We start from the raw sequence: 27,373 nt of genomic DNA, 5'->3' as shown, positions 1-27,373 counted from the left end.
ACACGACCGCTTATTAGGCTTGAAATGGGTATATTTCCCCTATAGAGAATCAAGGAAATCGGCGATAAATAGAAGAGAATAGAGATCAAAAGGATCGGAAATGAACATTTTTCTCTCAATTCTCTCTCTAAAGTGCGCTAAAAGTTCTCCAGTTTTGAGCAAACTATGAACGTTTGGCTTCAGGCTTGTTTTAAAAGATCTCAGTGTTATTTTCATTGACTGAACTAGAAAAAAATACAAAAAACTGACCGCTCAAGATCAAAAGTAATTAGACTGGGCCGAATGAGTTGAGTCTGTGCAGAAATGCTATTGGTCGGTGTAATAAAAGTAATTTTTCGACTAGAAAGCCTAAGAGTCGAGAAAAATGAAGAGTTAAAAGAGTAAAAAAAAAACGTTCTGATTTTGTGTCGAGTAACTGCTTGAGCACCAAACTCGGTTTCGTTCGTTCCAACTTCGTGTGCTTTCACTGACGGTCGCTTGGAATGACGATCATGAAAGGCGCTTTATGTCAGCATTCAAATATCGTTTTCGACGATGAATGCTGACTGACAGAACATTTGAATGTCATACCGTTTCAGTCTTTAACCATCATTCCTGTCCAAGCCCTGGTCACTTGAATCGCCAAATGAACGAATTAGAACTATTTCGGCTGAACAATGAAAATCCAAATCGTAGCTTGTTTGTTATGAGCTTGCTATTATTCTGTGTGATTACTGAAATTTATACTAATTTGTCAGTTACTTTTTGTGGAAATTAATTACTGAAGCGGTCAAATCTTCATATAATCTAAAAAACGTATGGATAACTTAAAAAATTCGGTAATTCGGTAATTTCGGAATAACCCGATGAATAACTTCAAAAATTGTATGGAAAATAAATAAAATAAAATAGTACTGAATGCAACAAGTTGCGAACAGACATTTTTCAACACGAGTCGTACAATAATCTAACGAAGTTCACCGAGTTGTACAACATGTTTTGCAACGAGTTCCATGCAACATTTTTTGCAATTCCCAAAAATGCCCTTTGAATGGAATTTTTAGTCGAATCAAAACCATATTGAAATGTATTACGTTTTGCTACACGTGCTTCAGCCCTTGTATCGGAAAGTTTTACTTTTCGATGCTGTTGTTTTTAGTATCGTTCAAGAATTACAAGAAAAGTGTGAAGTTACACGACGGAATTGCAAATAATAATAATAATGATAATAGTCTTATAAACAAATAGTGTTCACGTGGTTTCTGAACGGCCCCGAAGTATTATTACTGAAAAAGTTTAGCGAAGCATAAACAAACTTTTTGAAGACATCGCTAGTCTTGACCTCATTCGAAAATAATACGGTAGATTAGTAATTACTATGGTGCTAAAGTATGAATCATATCAGGACACCCTAACCAGTTTTAACAGATGACACCTCCTTCTTCAGGTGAAACACGTGTTGCCAAGCGTGTTCTCCCGTAAAGAACGGATTCATGTTCTCCAGGTGCTGCACTGCTGCCATGTGTATTCACTACACAAGGATTATAATAGCTCTATAACCTGAACTATACGTGTGTTTGCACTTTTTTCTCCACAGTATCTCTAACTTGGTTGCCACTTTTAACCTCCTCCTTCTTCCACAGGGCGACTGGGTGTATCCGTACCGGCCAGGGGATTATGCAACGCTCACCCGGAAGTACCTGGGCAGTTTGTACTGGTCGACGCTCACGCTGACCACGATCGGCGATCTGCCGACGCCGGAAACGAACGCGGAGTAAGTAATCGGGGGGGAGGAATGGGGGTAAACAAGGGGATTTGCCACAGCCGCTGCAGGTTGGACCATTCTGGCCAAACTTGTTAATCGCCGTCAGTTACGGATTAGTTGCTGTTTGGAGGGGGGATAGAATGTTTCCAGTTTGTTGTTCTTGGCTAGAGCACAGCAACTATAACGTTGCAACAAAATTAGGAACTTCTTTGAAAAAAATGTACGAAAAACGTTTTGTTCGAAGTATTCAAATTGATTTTTTTCCTTTTTCCCTTCAAAACCCCCCCTGTGCAGACCGTCACAATCGGCGGACGGCCCTAGATCTCTTCCGCGACGTGGACTTAAATCCCGACTCTTGCAGTTCAACTCGAGCCGAGGGTAATGCAAATGTGTCCCGAGCCTCGTTCGATCAAAAATCATAGCAAAATTTCTCGCAAATGTAAAACACCCACGGACGAGTGCTCGGGACTCAACCTAAAAAATAATCATGCCAACTAAAACAAGTTATTGAACCCATATCAGTTGAACCCCGACCCGAAAAAGTCAAAGTTTCGAATATAATGTGAATCCCTGCTGGATTTGAACGGATTTTCCGAGAATATACTCCTCAAGCCATACTTCTTCAAACAGTTTTTCCTAATCTTTTTTACTGCTGCCCCCTCGTAAGCTCTGGACATCCGGGCAAAAATCAAATTCGGAAAAGATATTCTGGAGGCTGTCCGTCGAAGTAGAAAAAAAAACAACTAGGAAAAAAGGAGGGCAATCACAACCTCATTCAATCTTTCGCCCCCGCGTGTATGCTGTTGACGAGGGGTCCCAAATCTTGTGAAAATGTTGAGGGAAAAATTGTATCCCGTTGCCAGAGCTTCTTTTTTTCCGCTGTTGTTATGATAATCTATGGTAATTTTATACATACATGTTTCGGCGGTACTTCACAACCCATGGAGCTTTCCTTTCCGGCGTTGGGATTTTGCAGCAAACGCGATGAGTTCTTTTCGGTTGAAATCTTGAGCAAGATTTTGATTGATGAACAAATAACTGCCAAGGGTGGGTAACGCGTACAATGGGGTGGTCCATTATTCCGTAATAACAAATTGAATTTAACTTTAGTTGAAAAGATATATAAATGATGGGCTAATTTTTTAATACAATAGAAGTTTGAAACGAAACGTAAGCAAAATATATGTTCATGTTTAAACAACATTTTTTATGCATATAGAATTAATTTACACTTTCTTCAAAATAGTAAGTTTGGTTGACATTTCCAATTAGTAGACATACATAATTTCACAATTCATATTTTTTTTAAATCATATTTTAAGGCCAAAGTTTGTGCTCTTAGTCTCTATTTTGCGAATTCTAAATCCTCTAAACTATGTTGCAGAACTGCACATCGGCGTACGAGTAAAGGTTGGTAGTAAAGAGGTACGGTGAATGTATTGTCCTCATGAGGTTAATTTTCCAAAAAGTTCTCCCTTAAAAAAAATGTCACTATCAGGAATCAAACCCAAAATATTCGACTTATCGAACTGCACTTTTGTCGTAACAGCCACTATGGTTCGATGTCTGAGTGATGCTCATTTGTCCATATAAGCCACTCAATCGGATGAATTGTTTCAATGAACGAATAAACACGATTTGTTGTTGTTGTAAGCGGTGTGTCTATACTCTCGCAAAATAGTTCTTTCCACTTGTTTCAATTCAAAAAGACCATCCGCTCGGTCTTTAACTATGGGTGTACCATTCTCGAATGATGAAATGACCAGCTTTTTATCGTATAATAGTACTGAAAAATGTTTTTTGAAATTCCGTCGTGAAACTACTTACTTCCTGTCATTCTTGAACGACGAAATAGCCTACTTTTCTGTACCAAAAATAGCAGAATCGAATAGCAACACTTTTCAGAATAAATGCTGAAAAGTTCTACTTTTCAGCACTCAAATGGGTGCTGAAAAGTTGAACTTTTCAGCACTTGTTTCGAAAAGTAACACTTTTCAACATTTTTTTGATTTAAATGATTTATTGACAAAATACATGAAAATTTGACATAAAATTTCACTCAGTGTGTGTTTTGGAATTGCAAAAAATGTTGTATGGAACTCGTTGCAAAACTTGATTTTTTAGCACTCTTCGTATTTATCCAACTCGGTGAACCTCGTTGGATAAATGTACGACTCGTGCTGAAAAAATCCTCTTTTTGCAACTTGTTGCATAAACTACTATTTTTCAATTCCGCTGTAAAACTGTCAACTAACTATTCCTGTCCTTCTGGAGAAACGAAACGGCCTACTTTTCCCTACCAAAAATAACAGTATGGAAAACTAATACGTTTCAATACCAGTGCTGAAAGTTCTCCTTTTCAACACTGAAATGTGAGCTGAAAAGTTGAACTTTTCGACACTAGTATCGAAAAGTAACATTTTTCAATTTTTTTTGTTTTGAACGGTGAATTTATTTAACATTTGAATGTTTGACATAAAATTCCATTATAGAAGCGTTTTTCGGAATAGCAAAAAATGTTGTAAGCAACGTTGCAAAACTTGATTTTTTCAGAACTCGTTGTATGTACGACTCGTGCTGAAAAATCTTCTTTTTGCAACTTGTTGCATAAACTACTATTTCTGCATTTATTTGAGTGATGGAAGGTTAAATTTCAGCACTTGTGTCACGTTATACTTTTTAATTTACTTATTTTTAAGTTAAGACGATGCAAATATTCTAGAAAGTTTATGTCCTGATACTCTGGTCAAAGTCAAGGCTCCCCTTAAAAAATTTAAGTTACAAGCAACTTTTGGAAGAAAAAAAAACTATTTGAGCAATTCCATGTCAAATAAGGAATCGGTTGTATCCGACCCTCTCCGATTTCAATGAAACTTTGTAGACATGATATCCTACGCTTATATAAGCCATTTTTGTGTATATGGTGCCAGTTACACTCGATAATGACATTTGAGAAAGGCGTAAGTGTTTTAAATATTTTTGTATTTCGTAATTTAAATATTCCTGTATCTTGAAGCCATTGCATCGTATCAAAAAGTGGTCAAACTTGTAGGAAATTTGACGGGCTTTCCGAAAAAAAACACTGAAAGAAAACAACACTCCACTTTAATGAGCTTTTTTTTAGTTTAAAAGTCAAATTTGAAGGTGAGCCCACGATTTTATTTCGTTCAATTTTTTGTGAAAATAGCCTAAGATGTAACAAAAAGACTTACGATAAATGCAAGATGGAGCAATTCACCTAAAAAATACAAAAATCATTTAGTGCAACTGTTTTTTTTTTCAAAAGTGCTCTAAACATCAAAATTTTCAAAAACCGAACACGAAAGTCGATTCTCCAGACAATTCTACATAAAAGTCTCCATATTGACCAGTGTCCTAAATCCAATCCTTGTGAAGTTACAGCGGTTTTAAAAAAAAATGTTGAAAAAATAGGTTTTTAATGGATTTTGGCAGTTTCTATATGACACACTTGATTTTTCAGTCTCGAAAATATTCTTACCAGAAAGCTCGTCCGATTTCCCATAAGTTTGTCTATGACCACATTTCAATTGGATGTATGGGCTTACAGATATAAGCTCGTGTTCGGTTTTTGAAAATTTTGATGTTTAGAGCACTTTTGAAAAAAACAGTTTCACTTAATGAGTTTTGTATTTTTTTAGGTGAGTTGCTCCATCCTGCATTTTTCGTGAGTCTTTTTGTAACATCTTTGGCTATTTTCACAAAAAATTTGAACGAAAAAAAAATCGTGGGCCCACCTTCAAATTTTACTTTTAGACTTATTTTTTCGGAAAGCCCGTCAAATTTCCTACAAGTTTGTCTTTGACCACTTTTTGATACGATGCAACGGCTTCAAGATACAGCAATATTTAAATTACGAAATACAAAAATATTTAAAACAATTACGCCCTTCTCAAATGTCATGATCGAGTGAATCTGGCACCATATACACAAAAATGGCTTATATAAGCGTAGGTTAACATGTCTACAAAGTTTCATTTAAATCGGAGAGGGTCGAGAAAAAAGTACCAAAAAAATTCCTGTTTTCAAAACAGTGTTTTGAGCTGGAATTGCTCATTTGCGACTCTGAATTATTTTTTCAATTAATTGCTCTGTTACTTTAGAGACGTTTTGAAAAAGGAACCCCACAATTTTTTGAGCCAAAATTTTTGAAAGAGGATGATATCATCTTTTAAAATTATATGTGCAACGACTTTAAGCTAGTACAAATTTTATTTAAAGTTTTTGTCTTTCTTAAAACAATTGTTAAAAGGTTAAAAGCCTTCACTTGACGAAACTGCATAATTTTTATAACTGTTTACAAGTATTTTTAAATGAAAATTTACATTTTCAGCAAACACTTACTTTTCCGCAAGATTTTTGAGGGAACAAAAATTTAAGATAAAATTTGCATTGGCCATTGACTTCATGTGGTCAAAATTTCAATTAAATTTTGTAAATTTGTTTGATGATTCCTTACTAAAATTGTTAAAAAATGTTTTTAATTACATAGCCAATTATTTGAAATGCATTAAGTTTGGAAATGTCTAGCCCATGCCTCAATGCTTTTAAACACTTTTAAGGTGCACATCTGGATTTTTTTCAATACTCAGGTGGCCTATTACTTCAAAGCAAATGTTTTTATTTTTTGAAAAAAGCCATGATAAGGACATTTAAGGTAATTTCTGTAAAAAAAAGTTACAGAAATTAAATTTCCAAATGTAATAAAAACAAAAACAAAAAATGGCATCACAGGAATATATTCAGAAAAATTTATAGAGAATTTCACTTACTGACCACCCCATCATACACGTGTACTAAATTGGCAATAATTTTCCGTTAAGGCTTTACACATTATTTCAATTTGGAACAGGTCAACAAGAGCTGCTTAATGTTGGAGTTTTCAAGAAGCGATTTTAAAATTCAATTAACTTTTAATTTATCAATATTCTTACTTTAAAGTACCTTTGAGCACTCCAAATGGTTTAAAAGAAGAATACAAATGTAAAACGAATGAAATCAAAATCGAGTCTTTCCTCACTGCCCTGGCTCAACGTATTCCCACCCCCAAAAGAAGAAATAAAAATAAACAGCAAATTCACTCATCCTGGCAAATAAATCAAAGTTTTCGAATGTAATGCGGTAAACAGACATTAGGGCGCTTGTGTTCCCCCCACACAAGTACACACGCACATAATCGTGTGCTTTTCTGCTGATGATGCGCGTTCCGGCATGCTACATGTGTTAGGGTGGTGGGACCTATTTTCATCATTGAGTTAATCTTGGAATTTTGAAACGTTTTGATACATGTTTAGCATTAAAAAAAGTATTGAATTTGAAATTTATCAAGCAGACAAAACTAGGTTCCTCCACCCTAAACATGACGAAAGCTTCCCCCTAGAGAGGGTGTGAGGTTAGCCCCTTGAATAGGAGAGAGACAAAAAAGCATCGTAGCATAACTTAAGGCGCGCGCGTACTCACTGGGCTTTCCCCGAAGTCGTCGTCCTTGTTGCTGATTGTATTTGCTTTTCGCGGCGGCTCTCGTACGCACGGGTGATCCGCGCGGGAACCGTTTGCAGAAAGCATTAGCTTTAGAGAGCGGGAGATGATTTTCGGTTTCGTAGGACAGCCTTCAATAAGACGGGTACGATGAACGTTCAAGTGGTTGAAAATAGGAATACCAGATCAAGCTATTTGATTTTTTTTTTTAACAAGAATGATTATGTTAAAGCGGAGGTTTCTTTTAAATCTGACGAATACTAGGAATTAAGTCATGAGATTCACATAATTTCATTCAAAATTTTCATTTTTTTGTGTCATTCTAATGTACACAACAGAGACCAACAACTTTCGAATGATCTCGGTGAGACTAGAAAAAAGCTTCTTCTGGACTTACCTGCTGAACTACAATTACAGAGTTCAAAACCAACAACCTGACCTGATTGTAAAACCAACCTGATTGAGCAATGCGGCAGAAATCCGGAAAACTGCATTGCATTTTATAAGTCCCGATCAAGTGCAAAAAGATTTAACGTTGATAAAACCAGTTAACCAATCCATCCCCATCGCTCAATATCTCCAGCATTAAGGTCAGCACACGGCTCCAGAACCTTAATGATGTACCCGTTACAAGTTACTAATAGAAACGGGTTTTAACATCTTCTCTGGACATGGGGTCAAACCAAACGAAATCTCGGTGGGGCACATTCTGATTACATTCAGATTTCTTACAAACGATCAGTGACTGGGTTTAAAACATTGTGACTGAGATGTTCGTTTGAAGATCCGCTTTTAAGGTCCATTGTCAGAGCGTTTGTTGGATTTCTACATTCTAGGTCAATTATGGATCTTGGCTATTAGAGAAAAATAGTAAGAAAGTTAAAAAATCTAGCTTAACATTTGAAAAAGTCGTATGAAAATTTTAAATGGCGTTTTGACCGTGTCTGGACCAAAGAGCCTACGTCTGAAAATATTTTTATCGGTTTCCTCGGAAAATTTCACTTGACATATCAAAAAATTGGCGATGTCGAACCGTACGTTTCCGATAGATGATTTTTTGAAAATAAAAACTGAGTTTTTCGACTCGCCACGCGCAAAAACAGGAAAATACCGAAATCGGCAAAAAGTCAACTTTTTTCACTAAAACTGCGATAACTTAAAAATTTCAGCGATGACCTATACATGTTAGGGTACCAAAATTTTCATAATTAAAATACGCAACTTTAGTCACCTTTCTTTTGCATCTAAGACAGCTAAAATCGGATGAAATGACGCGGAGATATGATTTTTTGAAAAAAGTTGTTTTTGCGAAAAATTACGAAAATTGCCATTTTTCGAACCACCCTAGCACGATGTAGGTCACCCTAATGGCCAAACAAAACCCCCAGAAAATTTTTGAGCCCGGTCGGAGAACTTTTTTTTGGTTTAAGCTCTTTTCAAATGGAATTGCTGAGTAAGGAAGCTGTTCAAGCACAAGTATGACTTTTTTTCTTACTGATAAATGAGCTGTTTTATAATCAGTGTTTAATTTTGGTCAGTTTTTGATATTTTTTGCTGGAAAATTGTTTGTGTCGTAGGTTTTCAAACGAAATCAAATCGAGATTAAGACAGCTTCTGGGTGGATACAACCGCGTCGACTCCATAAACAACTTCAATTCATAATTATAAAAAATGACGATCTCGCCTTCAACTTTTTAAAGATTTCTTGACTTCAACTTCAGATCCTCAAAAGCCAAAAAATCATTCTTGAAAAAAAAATTTAAAGATCGATAACAATACTCTCTACTTGCGGCGAACAGTAAATTGGTTCAACTTTGACAGTTCAAAATTGAGGCCGTTTTGCGAACCACTATTCAGCACTCAGAGTAAAACTATGGCTTGTTATTATTTACATAAAATCATAAACTTATGAGGTTTTTTGAAAAATGCGAAAACCGTTAAGGGGCTCAAAACTTGAAAAAAACAAAACGCACCAATTTTACGGGTTAAATCCCATTTAAACTTCAAAGTCGAAGCGCCAAGTCCGCAACCAACCAAGCTCATATTTGGGATTTGCGCTCAGTACACCTTGGGGATCATGCCCTGAAATGTCCGCAAAAATGACCCATTTCGTAACATCCTACTCTGTACAGGCTCTCTAAAATAAAATAAAAACAATTTACATTTCGATGAACGACAACCCTTTTAGCACAACCTGTGAAAACAAAAGATTTGTTTAAATGAAAATATATCCAAGATATCGATAAAGCCTCCAGAAGAAGCCATTTCCGACTCTGTTTGAAATCAGCACTCTGACTACGCCATTATATTCGAAAACTTTGATTTACTCCGTTGCTCGAGGGATGTTCAACTGCCTTGCTTAGGAATCCCACAATAACCAAAACTTTTCAAAAACTCCCCTCAAGGTACGTGTTCACGATCGTCAGCTACCTGATCGGCGTGTTCATCTTCGCGACCATCGTCGGCCAGGTCGGCAACGTGATCACAAACCGGAACGCGAACCGGCTCGAGTTTGAGCGGCTGCTGGACGGCGCCAAAACGTACATGCGGCACCACAAGGTGGGTTCGGCCCTTCATGGAACTTCTCGCAGTCACACTTCGATACCTTTATACCTTCCCCCAGGTGCCCGGCGGGATGAAGCGGCGCGTGCTGCGGTGGTACGACTACAGCTGGTCCCGGGGCCGGATACAGGGTGGCGGGGACATCAACACGGCGCTCGGTCTGCTGCCGGACAAGCTCAAGACGGAGCTGGCGCTGCACGTGAACCTGAGCGTGCTCAAGAAGGTCACGATCTTCCAGGAGTGTCAGCCGGAGTTTCTGCACGATCTGGTGCTCAAGATGAAGGCGTACATCTTTACGCCCGGCGATTCGATCTGCCGGAAGGGCGAGGTGGCCCGCGAGATGTTCATCATCGCCGACGGCATCCTGGAGGTGCTGAGCGAGACGGGCAAGGTGCTGACCACGATGAAGGCGGGCGATTTTTTCGGCGAAATCGGCATCCTCAACCTGGACGGGTTGAACAAGTGAGTTGGGCAGCTGCGTTGGAGCGGGGAGGTTCGCATGATCCAAGTGATTTTTTTCTCTTTGCAGACGGACGGCCGACGTGCGGTCGGTCGGCTACTCGGAGCTGTTCTCGCTGTCCCGCGAGGACGTCCTGACGGCGATGAAGGACTACCCGGAAGCACAAGAGATCCTCCAAACGCTGGGACGCAAAAGACTGATGGAGGTGCGCTGCGTGAACAAGAAGCACGCCAGCAAACACGCCGCGAAGGAACACGGCGTTGAACATAGCTCAAACGTAACCAACAACAATAACAACAATAACCAAGGTGATAGTAGTGATAATAGTGCCTCAAAACGTATCGTAGATAAGCTTAGAAGTGATGTTAAGGGATTTAAGAATGCGCTGCGCAAATCAAGGTAGGTCGTCGTCGTCACCCCCTAACGCTAAGAATCTCTACTAATACCAGACGGATGTCCGGGGCTTTCAGGACGGGAACAACTAGACGTAGTAACGAATCGATCGAGATGCAACCGCTGCACGGTGGCGGCGGCGGTGGCAACACGAGTGGGGGCAGCGGTGGCAGTGCCAGCAGCAAAACTCCCAAAACCATGCTGCGCCGGATGCCCCGGGTCAAGTCGGACGAGGTGCACACCGAGGACGAGGGCGGCGGCCGGGACCACGACAAGGTGCCGAGTCCGATCGGCGCGGGGCTTCCACTGCTGCAGCGGCTGCGGCTCCTCAAGGAGAAACAAGTCAGTTACAGTCGAAAGAAGAACGCTTCACTAACCTGAAGTGTACACCCTGAAACAGAATCTCGCACATCATCCTCATCCGACACGAACCACAGGACTCACATCACAACACACCAAGTCCAACCAGTTTGACCCCCAAAGTCAAGTGTTAGCTTAGACCAATTACTATACCGTACCTGCTTACACACAATAGACCCTTTAATCGGCGTGCTTCGCTTGAAACGGGCGTAACGTTACCTCAATGTTAACTTACATTGAGCTTATCACGTGAGGCACGCCGACCAAGAGATCCCCCATACCGTAGGCTACAGTCATCCCAGCAGCTGTTTGTGAACACACAACCTCATGGTGCTATATTGTTGTGCGACAAAACCGTACTCTATACCCCGAGAATCCTTCGAATAATCGTAGCTTACCTGCTTTTCGCTGAACTATTCCTTCAGCCTATGACACAACTCAAGAAGATGGTGACATTCAAGAACGCTAGTGCTCAACGTTGCCTTTAAGTTGATTTGCATTAAACTGTCACAGTTTCAATTACAATGCCAACCAACAATGAGGTAACGTGGTTTGGGACCATCCATAAACCACGTGGACAATTGTCCATACAAGAAAACATTTTGACAGCTGGGAAATCCCGCCTTACCTTATCTCCCTTATCTAATATAAATATATTGCACACAAGCTATCAAATGACGAGTTTAAAAAACCTCAAACGTCAAAAACAGTTGTCAAATTAATGATGTCATTTCAATCCCATTGTTCGATTTCAGTGCACGTGGTTTTGTGCTTTTGACAGCTGTCAGTCGTTAGATCCTAGTTACTAATAAAAATGTCACCACTTCAACACAACCACTTTCAAATCAATTACCGAGAGATACTGTACAGAGTTCATAGGCTAGAACCCCACCGTGTTTCACACTATCACAACAAACTCACACTTTCGAACACGCCAAAGCTCACCGCATTCCATGACACTTATGATCAATGTGTAAATCCTTTAAACTGTATATACCGAATAGTCTTTACTAGATATTAGAGCATTTTTCTTTCTTTTCTCTTTTCCTTTATTTCTATGTGTGTGTAAACTGCACGTGTACCCCACAAATAACCACCATAACCACCACCACCACCAAAAAAAATCAATGTCCGAACCTCTAAACACCATGTATAATACGAAACGTAAAAATTAACCGGTCCGGTGCCGCTGGGAACAAAAAAACATGAAATTTCAAAACCCCCAAAAACAAAACAACAAACCCAAAAAACCTAGGATCGTGAAGAGCGTGCCGCAAAGGCGTCATCCGCGGGTGCCACCGCCATGGGCCACGTGGCCTCCGCAAGCACCACCACCGCACAAATAATCTCACCGCCACCGCCAAATACTCACGTAACATCTGCCATATCACCGCAGGAATCGATACAGGAAGAGCCGGAACCGGAAGTGATCGGGGCCGGGCTGCCACTGATGCAGCGGCTCCGGATGCTCAAGGCCAAAGAGGACCGCCAGGCCCGGGACGCGCAATCGAAGGTAAATCACGGCCGAAGCACGGAAGGTTCTCTCGACACGGGGGGTCGGTGGTCGGTTTTGGGTCGTGGGGTCGTGTGTCTCTCTCTCTCTCGAAATGTTTTCGACAACAGTGATGGGTGCTCTGGAAGCGCTGGAACAGAGGTCAGGATCACTTTGCGAGTCTCAATCTGCGTGACAGAGAGATGAGCGTCTTTCGGTTTTCGTCTAATCTCCTCGAAGTGCCAACTATCGCCAACTCATACTCTCTTTGCATGACACCTCTTCACTTGGAATGTTCCACCAGCATTGGATTCTACCACTATTTGAATATATTTCTTAGAAACTGCACCAACAAGAACTTTGCAAACTTCAACTTTCAACCTTTGATTTTGAATTCATCGAGCATGAGCAACGAATAACGTGACAGTTTCTCCATAAGAAAAAAAAAACATTGCCTCTCTCTCAACGAGAAAAGACAGTGAGCAAGAGAGAAACTCTCATTTATCTTGTCTTCGTTGTTTTGATCTATGAGAGCAATCCATTTGGAGCATTACAAGGGATACGGTAGAGAAAAAGAGAGTTGCTCACTCGCTCACTATCTAGCATTCGATCGACCAAGGAAAAGAAGAAGCAAATGTTGCATGCAAAACTGTGAGTCTTGATTGAGACACTGATTTTTTGTGAACACTCTCCTCGAACATGGAAATACATTTAAGCTAAACTGTTGATAAAGGGAGGGAACTCTAGGACCATCGTGCCGTACATTAGTGATGCCTCCTCTTAAAAGCGCATGTTTGCCTTCAAAACACGTTGTCTCTATCTCTTTGTGAATGAACTTCCTCAATGTCTCGTACTCTCTACTGTCCGACTGTCGTCTCACCCATATATAATCCGCCTTGTTCATACCAAACTAGCCATCTCTCATCCCGGTTCGAATGCCTTACCATGACTGCTGTAAATGTGTACTACTAATATACCAAGCCAAGTATACTCAACTCACTGACCTAGAGCACTCCAGCTGAGCGAACTAGCAATACCTACTATAAGAATATTAACGAATTCTTTACGAAATATCACAACATATTTACGAGTTCATCCCTAACATAGTTTCTCTCGTATGTCCCCTCTTTCTCTTCCCTCTATCTCTCTAGCTCCAGGTAGCTTCAAATCAGACAACATCCAGCTCACCGTCGCTGATTCAGAGCCTGAGTCCGACGTCTCCCATCCAGGTGAAGGCCAGTCCACCAAGCCCGATCCTGAACACCAGCGCCGCGGCTCACCACGGGAAAAGCTCGATGCGGGTATCGTTCAAGGATCGCATCAAGAGCATGCAACGGCAAGAGTCCAAAGCGGAGTCCCGTGCGGCGGTGGCTGCTGCGGCTCCAGCGACCATCGCCGAAACCACCGACATGAGCCAGCACCTGCTGACGAGCGTGCCAACGAAACCTGCCAAGCCATCGGCGGCGCAATCGCTAAAGGACAAGATCCGATCGCTAGGGCACTTGCAACGAGGCGGCGATGATCATCAGTTGAAGCCGTGGTCCAAGCTGAAGCTGGCCACGGTGGTAAGCGTGGGTGGGAGTTACACCAGCTTGAACAACAGCTTCAACGAGGACTCGCCGATCCTGGAGCAGTCGAAAAAGAGCCGCCACAAAACCTCCATCCCGGCGGATTTGAACCTATCCTCGCTGGTGTCCACCACACCTCCTCCGATCTCTTCCGCGCCCCCAACGACCACGGCCAGCGGGTCCGTATTTCAACCACCGCGAAAAGTGTTCAGCCAAAGTACGTTCGTCGACAAGGTCTGCACGAGCGACAGTGAAGTGATGACGAGCAAGAAGCAACCTCCACCACCGCCGGCCCGCGTTCGCATGAAACAGAAACCGAAGCCGATCCAATTGACCAGCGAACCGAAGGATTACAAAAGTTACGTGTCCGTTGACGACCTGTCGCCCGAGTACAGCGGACTGCCGTTTGTGAAGCGCCTCAAGATACTGAACGAACGCCAAAAGCTGGCCGAACTCGAATCGGCCATGCAAACCCGTAGCCTTAGTCTAGATTGTACCGATTCCAACAGCAGTAACGCCGGCTACGAACCGATCGATCAGCTGTCACGCAGCAAAAGCGAAGGTTCCGGCATAGCGTGCTCCCACTCCAAGAGTGCCTCTCCCGTAACACACCAGCACCACCGAACAGACAGCGGTGGCTCCTTCGTCGGAAGTACCCCGCTCAGTCCCGAGTCGAACGAAACGCCCGAACGGCGCCAGCTCAAATCGATCCTCAAGAAGCTCTCCGAGGACAAGGTCGCCCTGGACCAACGGCAAGGCATCATGCCGAACCGGGAGCTGAAGAAGCTGATGCGAGCCCAAACGGTGGAAGGGTACGTTGCTAGACACAGCAAGTTCGCGAAGAGCGTTACCTTCAATAGAAACACACTCTCTAGTCCTCCCGCAAGTGTTCATGTACGTGAGTCTATTGAAGACAGCACTCTTTTTCCCATTCCTAGCGCACAAAGTACCACGACCACCACCACTACCACCGTGATCGCGAGTGCCACGACCACCACGACAAACACGGCCACCAACACGACGAGCGAGGAAAGTTCGCTCTCCACGGTAGCCGAGAACATCCAGTTCACCGCGACCTCGCAACTTCCGCTCGCGCCGCCGACGCCACCCACCACGTGTGACACCTCCGTGACATCGCACCAAGCCCTTGCCGTCGTCAGCAACAACGGGTACTACGAACCGGACGCGGTGTTCCACGCCAACGGAGACCTCTCGATCGCGGACGATTCACCGTCCAAAGGGTCGTCACTGTCGGCGTTCGGCGGCCAGCGGAAGATCATCAAAGGTACGTACGTGCGGGCACGGGTTCGTCGATGCCGCGCTTGCGCCAGAAAAAAAACCGCTTCTAAATCCCATGACAAACACACGCACACGATCATCGCTTGTTCTCAGTAGTAGAATTCTTTTGGATTAGCTTTCGTTTCACTCACAAAATACACAGCTACTCACACACAGAACATTCACGCACGGTTGATTTGATCACACGTGCTATCGCGATCGCTAGAGTATTATTCGTATATTTACGTTTAATTTGCAGGTTTGTTCGGCATTAAGTATGAACTGTAATACTGTAAATCGTCGCCGTCGTGCTAGCTTGTCGTACGCGCATTTTGGGCCAAATTGAGTTTAGAACGCCATTTTGTGAAGCTCACAATGCCTCGCCTTTTTGACCTTCACAGATCACCAGATATTCACCGAAATCCGATAAAACTCCGTGCATTTTTGTCACTTTACATATGAAAGTAGTTTCAATCTTGTCGTGCTATCTTGCCACTCACTGAAAATTGATGTAAGTTTGACAACTGGCCAAAGGGATTCCAGGTCAGAACGCGTTTGACGCTCGTGCAAGTTAGACTACCGTAACCATTAAATTTAAATTTTGTGATTATAACTCGGGACTTCAGCAACCAACTTCAACCAAACTTTGGGACAATGCGCATAATGATCAGCCAAACAAAACGTATTTGTTATTGTTTACATTGCGTGCTTTCGTTTTTGTTTATTCAAGGTCAAACATTAAAACGCGTTTTCTCGGAACGTCGAAATTGCGGGTACGACAAGATAACACGACGATGTCGAAATGTTTTTGTGATTGGTTGATGTTCAACAAGTTTCTCAAATAACAAACATGGCCGACAGTGCACATTGTCACTACAGTGTGACGACGGATTGGATCGTGGAATCGATAAATTAACAGCGTTTCATAATGCTAACGCATGCACGATCTTCACTCTTTCCCCTCATGCAGCAATCGATTACTCGCTAGCCTGATGGTCCACTAGGGTGTAATAACAAAATCGTTTTTCAAACACAGCAATTGTTCAGTTTCTTTTGGGGTCCCAGTCATCCCACATATGAGCAATTCTCTACCAAAACCGGAAATGGTTTTTATTTGTATTTTTGATTTGGCTCAAACTTTGTGGGGGCCTTCCCTATGACCAAATATGCTTTTTTGCGTCATTGGTTCACCCATACAAGTCTCCATACAATTTTGGCAGCTGTCCATACAAAAATGGTATGTAAATATTTAAGCAGCTGTAACTTTTGAGTGAATTTTCTGACCAATTTGGTGTCTTTGGCAAAGTTGTAGGTATTGTTGAGGACTTTTGAGAAAAAAATAGGTACACGGAAAAAAACAATTTGGAGATTTTTTTATCAACTTTTTTTTCACTTAAACTCAATTTCCCAAAATACGTATTTTTTGATTTTCGAGATTTTTGATATGTTTTAGGGGACAAAAATCCGCAACTTTTGAGCCATAGAGAAACATGGTCAAAAAATCTGCCGCCGAGTTATGATTTTTTTTAAAAATTGTGATTTTTGGAAAAAATCGATGTTTTATGCAAAAACAAGTTTGACATTACCTTTTAATACAAAATTGAATTTGCAATCGAAAAGTACTTTACAGATTTTTTGATAAAGGGCTCCGTTTTCAAGATATAGCCACCGAAAGTTTGATTTTAGCGAAATATTTGCAGTTTCCAATTTTTAAAAATAGTGACCATGAGTGACCATTTCTAAAAATAAAAAAAAGTTCAGAAAATTTGCTATAAAATTGTCCAAGAGACATTGAAGATTGGACCTCTGGTTGCTGAAATACAGCGGCTTAAAGAAAAAGAAACACGAAAATTGAAGTTTTCTAAGCCCACCCAATCAGCCCACCATTTTCTAATGACGTTATCTCAGCAATTAATGGTCCGTTAATTTCAATGTTAATACATGAAACATTCGTGAAATTTTCCGATCTTTTCGAAAAAAATATTTTGAAATTTTTTAAATCAAGACTAGCATTTTAAATGGGCGTAATATTCAATATTTGGCCCTTTTAAAATGTTAGTCTTGATTTAAAAATTATTTTTTTCGAAAAGATCGGAAAATTTCACGAATGTTTCATATATTAACATTGAAAATCGGACCATTAATTGCTGAGATATCGTCATTAGAAAAAGGTGGGTTGTTTTGGTGAGATTTAGAAAACTTCAATTTTCGTGTTTCTTTTTCTTAAAGCGGCTCTATCTCAGCAACCCGAGGTCCAATCTTCAATGTCTCTTAGACAATTTTATAGCAAAATTCTGAACTTATCAAAAAAAATATTTTTAGAAATGGTCACTCATGGTCACTATTTTTAAAAATTGGAAACTGCAAATATTTCGCTAAAATCAAACTTTCGGTGGCTATATCTTGAAAACAGAGCCCTTTATCAAAAAATCTGTAAAGTACTTTCCGATTGCAAATTAAATTTTGCATTAAAAAGTAATGTCGAACTTGTTTTTTCATAAAACTTCGATTTTTTCCAAAAATCACAATTTTTTTCAAAAATTCATAACTCGGCGGCAGATTTTTTGACCATGTTTCTCTGTAGCTCAAAAGTTGCGGATTTTTGTCCCCTAAAACATATCAAAAAATCTCGAAAATCAAAAAATACGTATTTTGGAAATTTGAGTTTTAGTGAAAAAAAAGTTGATAAAAAAATCTCCAAAAATTTTTTTTCCGTGCACCTATTTTTTTCTCAAAAGTCCTCCTCAATACCTACAACTTTGCCGAAGACACCAAATTGATCAGAAAATTCACTCAAAAGTTACAGCTGTTTGAATATTTACATACCATTTTTGTATGGACAGCAGCCAAAATTGTATGAAGACTTGTATGGGTGAACCAATGACGCAAAAAAGCATATTTGGTCATAGGGAAGGCCCCCACAAAGTTTGAGTCAAATAAAAAAATACAAACAATAAAAATGGTCGAAATCGGCCGATTTCGTAGAGAGTTGCTCATATTCGAAACACCCACAAATTCGTAACACTTCTTGCAAAACATTGTAATAGAGCCGAAGCCGAGGTGTAAACAAAGAGTCTATCCTGCTCACGTCAGTTGACGTTTACTTTAGGAACGAGCAGGATAGACTCTATGTTTACACTTCGGCTTCGGCCCTATTACAATGTTTTGCTAGACTTTTGTGATAATGTAAAAAAAAAAAACGAAACTATTGGCACTACGCCCCCCGGGGCATGGCCTTCCTCTAACGTGGGATTTCTGCTCCAGCGCCTCTGACGAGACAGGAGAAACCGGGACCGACGTTTTACTTCACCATCCGATAGAAGCTCAGTGGATAAGGCGGGAATCGAACCCGCGTCTCATAGCATCATCGGGATCGGCAGCCGAAGCCGCTACCCCTGCGCCACGAGACCCACAATAGCAATGCCAAATGTATCTATTCTGTCGATCCTACTATTTCTAGGACATATATTTGGACATCTTGCTATTTCACTAGTTATAGTAGTTCTTTTAAAACAAAAAAAAACTGCATCTCATTCATAGCAGCAAAACACTGCCTCAAAGTCTCCAAGCCTCCTACAATTGTGGAACACCTGAATTTAACTGATTTTTTTTACAAAAGAAGTTATCAGACCATTCATAAAACATAACTTGCGTATTTCAATTACGAAAATTTTGGTGCCCTAACATGTATAGGTCATTGCTAAAATTTTTAAGATATCGCCGTTTTAGTGAAAAAAGTCAATTTTTCCCGTTTTCGTCATTTTCCCATTTTTGCGCGTGGCGCGTCGAAAAACTCAGTTTTTATTTTCAAAAAATCGTATCTCAGAGTATCGAAAACATAACTTCACCATTTTTTTATGTTATGTGAAATTTTCCGAGGAATCCGATAAAAATATTTTCAGACATAGGCTCTTTGGTCCTGAGACCTTCAAAACAGCATATTAAGTTTTCATACGACCTTTTCAAATGTTAAGCTAGATTTTTGAAACTTCTTATCATTTTTCCTAAAAGTCAAACTAATCACCTTTCTTTTGCATCTAAGACAGCTAAAATCGGATGAAATGGCGCGGAGATATGATTTTTTGAAAAAAGTGGTTTTTGTGAAAATCGACGAAAATTGCCATTTTTCGGACCACCCTAACACGGCGTAGATCACCCTAATGGCCAAACAAAAAAATACGGGTCTAATTATATCGGCCAAGGATCCCCCAGAAAATTTTTGAGCCCGATCGGAGAACTTTTTTTTCGAATCATGCTGTTTTCGTGGGAATTGCTGTAGGGGAAGGTGGGGCAAGACGACCATATGGGGCAAGAGGAACAATCGGTCGTACGGCCGTGATTTTTACAATTTTGATTATTTCCAGTATGAGGAATTGTTGCTAGCAATGCAATTAGCTGATTCTACTACCACATAACCGCCAAAACGACGTAAACGCCACGGGGCATAAGATTAAATGAGGTCTTTTTCAAAACCTTTGTTTTATTATAATATTTGGAAATTACAAAATAAGGCTTTGTGTTCGTTTTAAGGCTCATTTCGACGGTAACATTTCAAAAGGCATCATGTACATTTTGACACTTTCTGGGTTATTGCATATTCTAAATGTACTCCTAATAAGCTACCTCTCCACCAAAAATGAGCAAAAGTTACTTCAGTAAAGTCTGTTTAATCATGATTTTAAATAACGTAACATAAACAAAATCTCTGCCATCAGCAGTCCCTGTTTATCGAGAAATTAAAAGTGAGAGTGTGTGCAACATGGAGTTAAACTTTCTGTGAAGTTGCTGTGAAGATTACCATAGCACTTTGAAAAGTTTAACTCCATGTTGCACGCACACACTCTCACTTTTAATTTCTCGATATAGCCCTGTCAACCTGTCAAACAAAAGACTACATAAACCTCGTGACGAAAAAAAAGCATCATGAACAAAGCGCCATGTACATTCGGCGAAGAAAAACGAATCATAACAAAGAGTCCCCCTCAATAGAGCTATCTAAGCCCGATCTCACGCACACTAGCTTACCATTTGTTTTTGCTGGCGGGTACAAATTTTAACCTAAAAACCCTTCGTGTACAAACACGCAATACATGCGCACGTAGATAACTCTATGACAGCAGGGTTATATAGACGTTGGTGATTTCAAAAGAAGTTATGTTTGTTTTTCTTAAATAAAACGACGGAAATAATGTTTTATTGAATTTGGATGGTCAAGTATCAATGAAAGCAACGTTTAGCATCGTTTGTTATTATTAGAACATCTTATTTTGCATTTATATTAAAATAGGAATTGAAAATGGATGCTCAACATTCAAATGCGTTTTTCTCAAAACGCATAGTTTGTACATGATGCTTTTTGAAATGTTGGCGTCGATTTTATCAAAATGCTATTTTTCCTAGATCAGTAGTGTTTCTGCCAATGACTTGCACCTAGTATTAAGCATGATTTATCTTTTGGTTAGTTTTATTGGATAGTCATATAGATTTTTAGTATGGAAAAAATTACTACTTGCTGCAACAACATATTTTATTGCGAAATAAATACATAAACCTACTTATAAACTGATAAACAATTGTTAAAAAAATTGTCCATACAAAATATTGTGATATTATGAAAATTTCTTTTTTTTTCATCCAAGTAATAATTTTGTTTCGTAAAAACGATCAAATTTTTAGTAAAATATTATTATTTAATCTAAAAATGTAAGAAACGTTTCAAATACATTCTAATCTGATGTATCTAAGTGATAACAGTTTAATTTTTAGTAAATTAGCATGTTGTTTCATGCATTGTTCCTCTTGCCCCAACGGGTTGTTCGTCTTGCCCCACTAGTTGAGTAGAACGTACGAAAAATCAAAAATTTTAAAATCAATTTTTTACATTAAAAAACAGGATTTTTGAAAAACTTGTTCTGTCAAAGTCTCAGTCAAGACCTGGAATAAGATGATTCTAAAAAATCCGACAGATTTTTTAACGTTTTTAATGGGTTATAACGAGAATTTTCTTAGCTTGTTACACTTACCCCACTTTCCCCTATGTATAAATATTCGAAATAAAAATAACGCGAAAAAGTATAACAAAAAGCTTAAAACATTACAAGAACTATATTATTTGGAAAATTCTACGTCTCTTTTTCCGAAATTTTTAAACAAAATTGAGAGTTTTGAAAAAATGAAAAAAACATTTATTTATTTAATTCATTTTTAAAACTTGAAACTGAGCTGAGGTCATTCGTGTTCAAGTGTACGTGAATCAAAGTGATTACCCATTACGAGTTGTTTGCCAAACGATAATCTAGTATAATCTGAATTTACAAGCATCATTTCATTCTAAGAACCGGAAGAGAAACTGTACTGAACTGTGTACCAAGCAAGACTATCAACGTCACCAATCACTCATCCTAATTGCAGTTTAAACCCTTTGATTGTTTGACCAACACCTACCCACACGATGTGGTGTGACCAGCAAATAATTGCCTGGATCCGTTCTCCAGGTCCCAACGGTAGCAATCAACCGGATCCCAAACCCATCGAACGACGACAAGCTGTATCCTCCTCCCGGTGAACTAATCAATCTAATCTCTGCCGTTTGCTGGCTGTGGCATCGAGCAGCTTCTGGGTATTAGAGCCTCCAACAAGAGTATACAATGTAGGTTGTGCTCCGTTCGCATTGTTAGAGGACCCTGGTTATAATACGAACGGTAAACAGACTCAGCGATGATACCTGCTAGCCTGCAGCAGAGTTGGGACCGTGGCTGATACAGTCTCTTCTCAATACGCAATTTATTGTTCCATCAAAGTCGAATATCCTGAAGCGTTGCCAGCACTCGAGTAGGCAAAACTGGCAACATCATCCCGTCCACCGTTAGTTCAAGTTCTGAATCTGCGTGCTCGATGTGTAGCAAATCTAGCTTTCTCTTTACTCTGCGCGCCCAATCTGGTCAATATTTGCATGCTAACGAACGGTTCATCAATCATCCCCTTTCCACACAAATACACACACTCTCACCCACACGCAAACTGACAGACTCACCTTTCTCCGCCTTATCGGCCTAATCTCGGACCGTAACACGCCTACAACTTCCGAAGCAACCCACTCTCACACACACACACACACGTATCCCAAAGCACATCACCGGAGATCCCTTTCAACCCCCGCTGTACAGTTGAAAAATTAATTCGGAACGATTTGTTGATTGGCACACTTCATCAGTAACGAAATCGAACCTTTTCCGCCTACAGCAGCACCCCGATTGTATGGCTTCGTCCAAACCATCGCGGTTCCACTGTAACCAGGACGTTGGGCTAAGCCGGAATTACGTAGCGCTACCGAATGTTCAATGTTGTAGACATTGATGGTTAGAGTTGTTGATGTTGTCGCCGCACACACACGTTGTGTATTTCGGATGTAAGAACTGAGGAGCAATCGACACAATCGGTCAACGAGTTCTAAAGACGACGTGTTCTCAAAAGTAACGCGCTCTAATCGAAATCTTTCTCTTCCCGCCCCTTTCCGCTTCTACTCTATATTTTGCTCTTTTTCCACCATTCACCCTCCCCCTTCCGTCAAAACTGAAGGTTCCCTCGAGGAGCAGGAGTTCTTCGGCGAGGTCCTGCTCGGCATCAAGCAGGTCATCCAGACGCATATGAAGGAGATACAGGTCAAGTTCCAGGACAAGTTCTTCAACCTTGAGCTGGAGGTGAAGAAGCGGGACGACATCATATCAAAGCTGCAGCACCGCATCCTGGAGATGGAGCGGGAGCAGCAGGATCAGCAGCTGGTGGCACTGAGGGCGTACGACGACGACGGGAACGAGGACGAAGATGTGCTGGTGTTCCAGCAGCAGCAGCAGCAACGGCAGGGATCCTCCGGCAGTGGTACCTCGCGGTCGTCCGACGAGCTCCCGTTTATGGTGAGTTTGAGTTTATTTGCTATTTTTGATAGTTTGTATCTCTTCAAATTATCCGTTGTTCATGTGTGCCATGAACGAAAACCATACACAGAATTAGTCTACCAAGGCAGTATTATGTGCTGCATAGCCGCGATAATTCGACGTGTGGTTGACCTCGCAGTTTGCGCACTCTGTGCTTCTTAGTGTCATTTTGACAGGTTCTAGCTTTCTAAGGATAGATACATATTTTTTTGGTTGTGAATGCTATGTACCCCCTTTACGCTACAACTTGTTTCCACTCTTCCAGCGCGGTGACTCCCTCGACACCATCTTCGCCTCGTCGCCCCACTCCGATTCGGACGCACCCCGCGCGCCCAAGGTCGTTCGCAACCGGAAACCTCGCAGCTCGCCCCGCCATCGGCCCCTCCGAAATCGACCGCCACCGCCGGGCTGGGACGAAAGCACCGACCAGGACAGCTTCGACCGACGGGACTCTCCGCCCGTCGCCGTTGCCGCGGCGGTTCCACCTCCGGTTCCTCCACGCCGTGCGTCTTCCTCACCCGCCGTTGACCGGATACGCAGTCCGTACCGGGACATTGTGATATCGGAACTCACGGGGAACATCATCTCGGACAGCGTGATCGTCAACATCGAGAAGAGTTCCAGCTCGGATCATTCCGACAACAACTACGAAGAGGAGGGAGGGGAAGAGGAAGGTGAGGAGGAGGAAACAGGGGAGCTGGGAGTGGAGGAGGAGGTTGAAGAGGAGGAGGATGACGAGTTCGCCAGCGAGTCGGGCAAACTGGTCCAGAACCGGGGCAGTCGGAGCAGTGACGATGACTTTTACGTCGATGACTTCGATGTCGACGAGGAGGAGGAAGAGGAGGCGGAAGAGGAAGAAGAGCAGATGAACCACAACGACTGGGAGGTTCGCATGCTTGCGGCAGAACTGAAGAAGCGCGAAAGTGTCAGCACGGACTTCCCGAGTGACGTGGACGAGCACGACGGGCTGCTGCGGCGACGCCGAAAACGCAGCGAAACGGACACCGACGGCAGCGGGGCCGAACTGGAGGTGCTGAGGAGACCCCGCGCAGCCAGTCTGGACCAGCACAACCTGCGACGGATGGCCAGCATGAGCTCGGCAGCAGGGCCAAGCCAGCAGCAGCAGCAACGACGCCGAGGTTCCATCTTCAAGGCCATGAGCTTCGACCGGGACAAAGATCGTCTCTGAGAATTAAGGCTCAGATGTGACGTGTGCATGTTCACCAGTATCACCAACGTGATCATCATCGAGTGGAACAAGCGGTAATCCGAAACCAGAACCAAACAAAAAAGTATAAAAAGAACGCACTATTATGTAAGCAAACAAAAACAAAACAAACGAGTTGACAGAGGTAGACACAAGTTGAGCTAGTTTATAGACCCCACATCACAAGCCCCTTAACAGATTGATAGATTCTATTGATTGAGTTGAGAGCAGCCTACGAAACATTTAGGGAATAGTCCAAACTATAGCGTGAATACGGTAGAAATTTTGTTGCAACAACAACAACAGATAAAATACCAAAAAACAGAGATTTTATCGCACGTTTTGCACACACACACACATTAAAAAAAATGAATATAAATTAAGATCGCGCGTTTAGTTACATTGTTACATCAAAAAGAGAGAGTAAGAGAGAATGCTTTTCATATTACGACCAGAGAAAAAGAAAGAGAGAGCGTTGTTACTTATTTTCAGTTCGTGTAGTGGCGTGAACAAGACGAGTTAAAGTTCCAAGTACCGACGTTTTAAGAAAAATTAAAAACATAATAACAGCTGAGCGCTAACCTAACTATACGATGTAGAAACTATAGCAAACAGAAACAATACCGTCTGTGCGGTAAGGAATTTTAAAATCTAAACACCTAGCGAAGCATTACATCCCGTCCAGATCCGGTTGGTTCTTCCCTCCGATTGCGTTGATCGGTTGAATTAACTTAAGACAAGTTCAGTATCATCATGAAGTGGTGCAATTTCCCTGTCGTTTTTATCTCATGTTATTTGTTATTATTTTTGGTAAGGTGCAGGGTGACCACTCGACTTGTGTTTTAAAATAAAAACCGATAACATTTTTAGAAATACAGCAACACGGTTTTTTTACCAAATATCTGCCTAATTTTTTCAAGTTGTTTTTTTTTTTCATTTTTGTCTAAAGTTTAAGGTTGGTTGGAAAAATGAAGTTAGTCTCACTCATCATCAGTCATTTTCGACAACATAAAATGTGTCGAAAAGTCGTGTTGCCAAAAACGGAATGGCACTGTAGTAAGTTCACAGATAAACTGACGTAAATCATTGAACATTTTTATTAAACATCCATCGGTCGCTTCTCACTAGAGCCACCTAGTTTAGAACGTGTGCATCGCTTTAAGTGTTTGATAGAGTGAGTGAATGGTGAGTGGTAGTGAGTTTAAAATTGCCGCGGTGATTTTTCAATAATTCAAATAAGCCGTTGAATGCTAATTTTTGGAATAAGAAATTGATTTACGTCTGTTTGTCTGTGGTAAATACACAAATGATTACATACGATTGGGTGTGGGTCCTTACATTTATGATATTATTATTCACAACGATAAAGCTTATTTTTTCTTAGTACAATGACCCTTTGTACGAGTTCACATTTTCAATGGAAATTTAAGTGCAATCAACTAAAATCAAAAAGTTTTTTTTCGCAATCATATCGCCGTTTTCAAGATATAGCCAGCCAAACTTTTATTTTCGATTTTCAATGTTAAAAATTAAAACATTCGTGAAATTTCTATTTTCTAAAATACTATTTTTATTTTTTTAAATCAAGACTAACTTTTTAAAAGGGCCAAACATCACCCTTTCGATATGTTAGTCTTGATTTAAAAAAATGAAAATAAGATCGGAAAATTTCACGAATGTTTCATGTTTATAAAAAAAGAAACACATAAAAATTTGGTTCAGCAAACCATGGTATATTTTGTGAATGATTTTAAATGTGCAGGTCAAAAGCATTTTGAACGGAAACTGAAATTTGTAAACTGTAAATTTGGGGAACCGTGTTGTAGGGGTAAGCGTGGTTGCCTCTCACCCAGTCGGCCTGAGTTCGATCCCAGAAGGTCCCGGTGGTAAATTTTGAGACGAGATTTGTCTGACCACGCCTTCCGTCGGACAGGGAATAAATGTTGGCCCCGGTCTAACCTAGAGGTTAGGTCGATAGCTCAGTCCAGGTGTAGGAGTCGTCTCCCTAGGTGAAGTTGCTGGTAGGCAGTTGGAATAACAATCAGTCGTCAGTTTGAATCCCGGGGTGGATGGAAGTTAATTTGTAAAAAGAGGTTTGCAATGGAGTACCCGACGCGATTGGTAGTAAGCAATGTATTTCTTATGGAGCGAACTGTCAAACTACCACTCGAATCGGGTATTCCATTGTCTCAACAATCAAGCCTTCAAACACCAAGTTTCGAGTAGGAATCTTGTAATCGAGAACGCCAAGGCAATGCTGTAGAGCGAATAATTTGATTTGATTTGTTTGTAAAAAGGTCATACGAATATTTGCTCAGCAAGAGGCAACTAGTCATAGGGAAGGCCCCCACAAAGGTTTAGCCAAATAAATATCAAATAAATTCTCTTTCGGAAATTCTGGGAGAATGGTTCAAGTGTACCCTATTTAGACTACATTTTATAAGTGACGATATCTTGGAAACTAGCCGATTTTCAATATTCAAAAATGAAACTTTTGTGGATTTTGTTTACCTCTTCAGTAAACATATTTTTGATATTATTATAATCTAGAAAAAACCATTTGAAGTCAAGACTGGGCACAATAATTAAGAAATTTGAGATTACTGTGTTGTGTGTGTGCAACCAATCAAACGGGACCACGTGGTCGCTTCTTACAAATTGAGTCGTTTCCATGTATTTTTAGATCTACATTCTATACATGAGCATGAGCATGAGCATGAGAGATCACCCATGGTTGCCCCTCCGTTGCTGAACAGAACCGTAATATCCTTTCAGCACTACTGATTATATGCTTCGACGATCTAGTGGTGTTTCCCTTATCAACAGCATGTATGAATGCGCTGAAAAGATAAAACACCATGATTGCTAAAGCTAGATCA

At 40.9% G+C, this 27,373-nt stretch overlaps 1 protein-coding gene across 10 annotated transcripts in view; it reads left to right on the top strand.

Annotated features, from left to right (window-relative positions):
* LOC6043488 overlaps positions 1-25,276 on the top strand; it is a 304,631-nt gene extending 279,355 nt beyond the window's left edge. For 5 of the 10 annotated variants that reach the window (XM_038265172.1, XM_038265179.1, XM_038265170.1 and 2 more), the window contains 10 exons: positions 1,623-1,753; positions 2,039-2,122; positions 9,646-9,799; positions 9,864-10,264; positions 10,332-10,661; positions 10,733-10,997; positions 12,271-12,528; positions 13,659-15,360; positions 22,932-23,266; positions 23,553-25,276. In XM_038265172.1, coding sequence (XP_038121100.1) covers positions 1,623-1,753; positions 2,039-2,122; positions 9,646-9,799; positions 9,864-10,264; positions 10,332-10,661; positions 10,733-10,997; positions 12,271-12,528; positions 13,659-15,360; positions 22,932-23,266; positions 23,553-24,476 — 4,584 coding nt within the window. In that variant the 3' untranslated portion in view covers positions 24,477-25,276. The remainder of the gene's footprint in view (positions 1-1,622; positions 1,754-2,038; positions 2,123-9,645; positions 9,800-9,863; positions 10,265-10,331; positions 10,662-10,732; positions 10,998-12,270; positions 12,529-13,658; positions 15,361-22,931; positions 23,267-23,552) is intronic. The other 5 variants (XM_038265173.1, XM_038265175.1, XM_038265177.1 and 2 more) reach the window with 5 other exon arrangements.
* Positions 25,277-27,373: the final 2,097 nt, after the last annotated feature.

This window comes from Culex quinquefasciatus, chromosome 3, assembly GCF_015732765.1.
Source record: "Culex quinquefasciatus strain JHB chromosome 3, VPISU_Cqui_1.0_pri_paternal, whole genome shotgun sequence".
NCBI classification, from domain to species: Eukaryota; Metazoa; Arthropoda; class Insecta; order Diptera; family Culicidae; genus Culex; species Culex quinquefasciatus.
The sequence above is the reverse complement of the archived record's forward strand: the minus strand, read 5'-3'. Positions and strand labels throughout refer to the sequence as shown.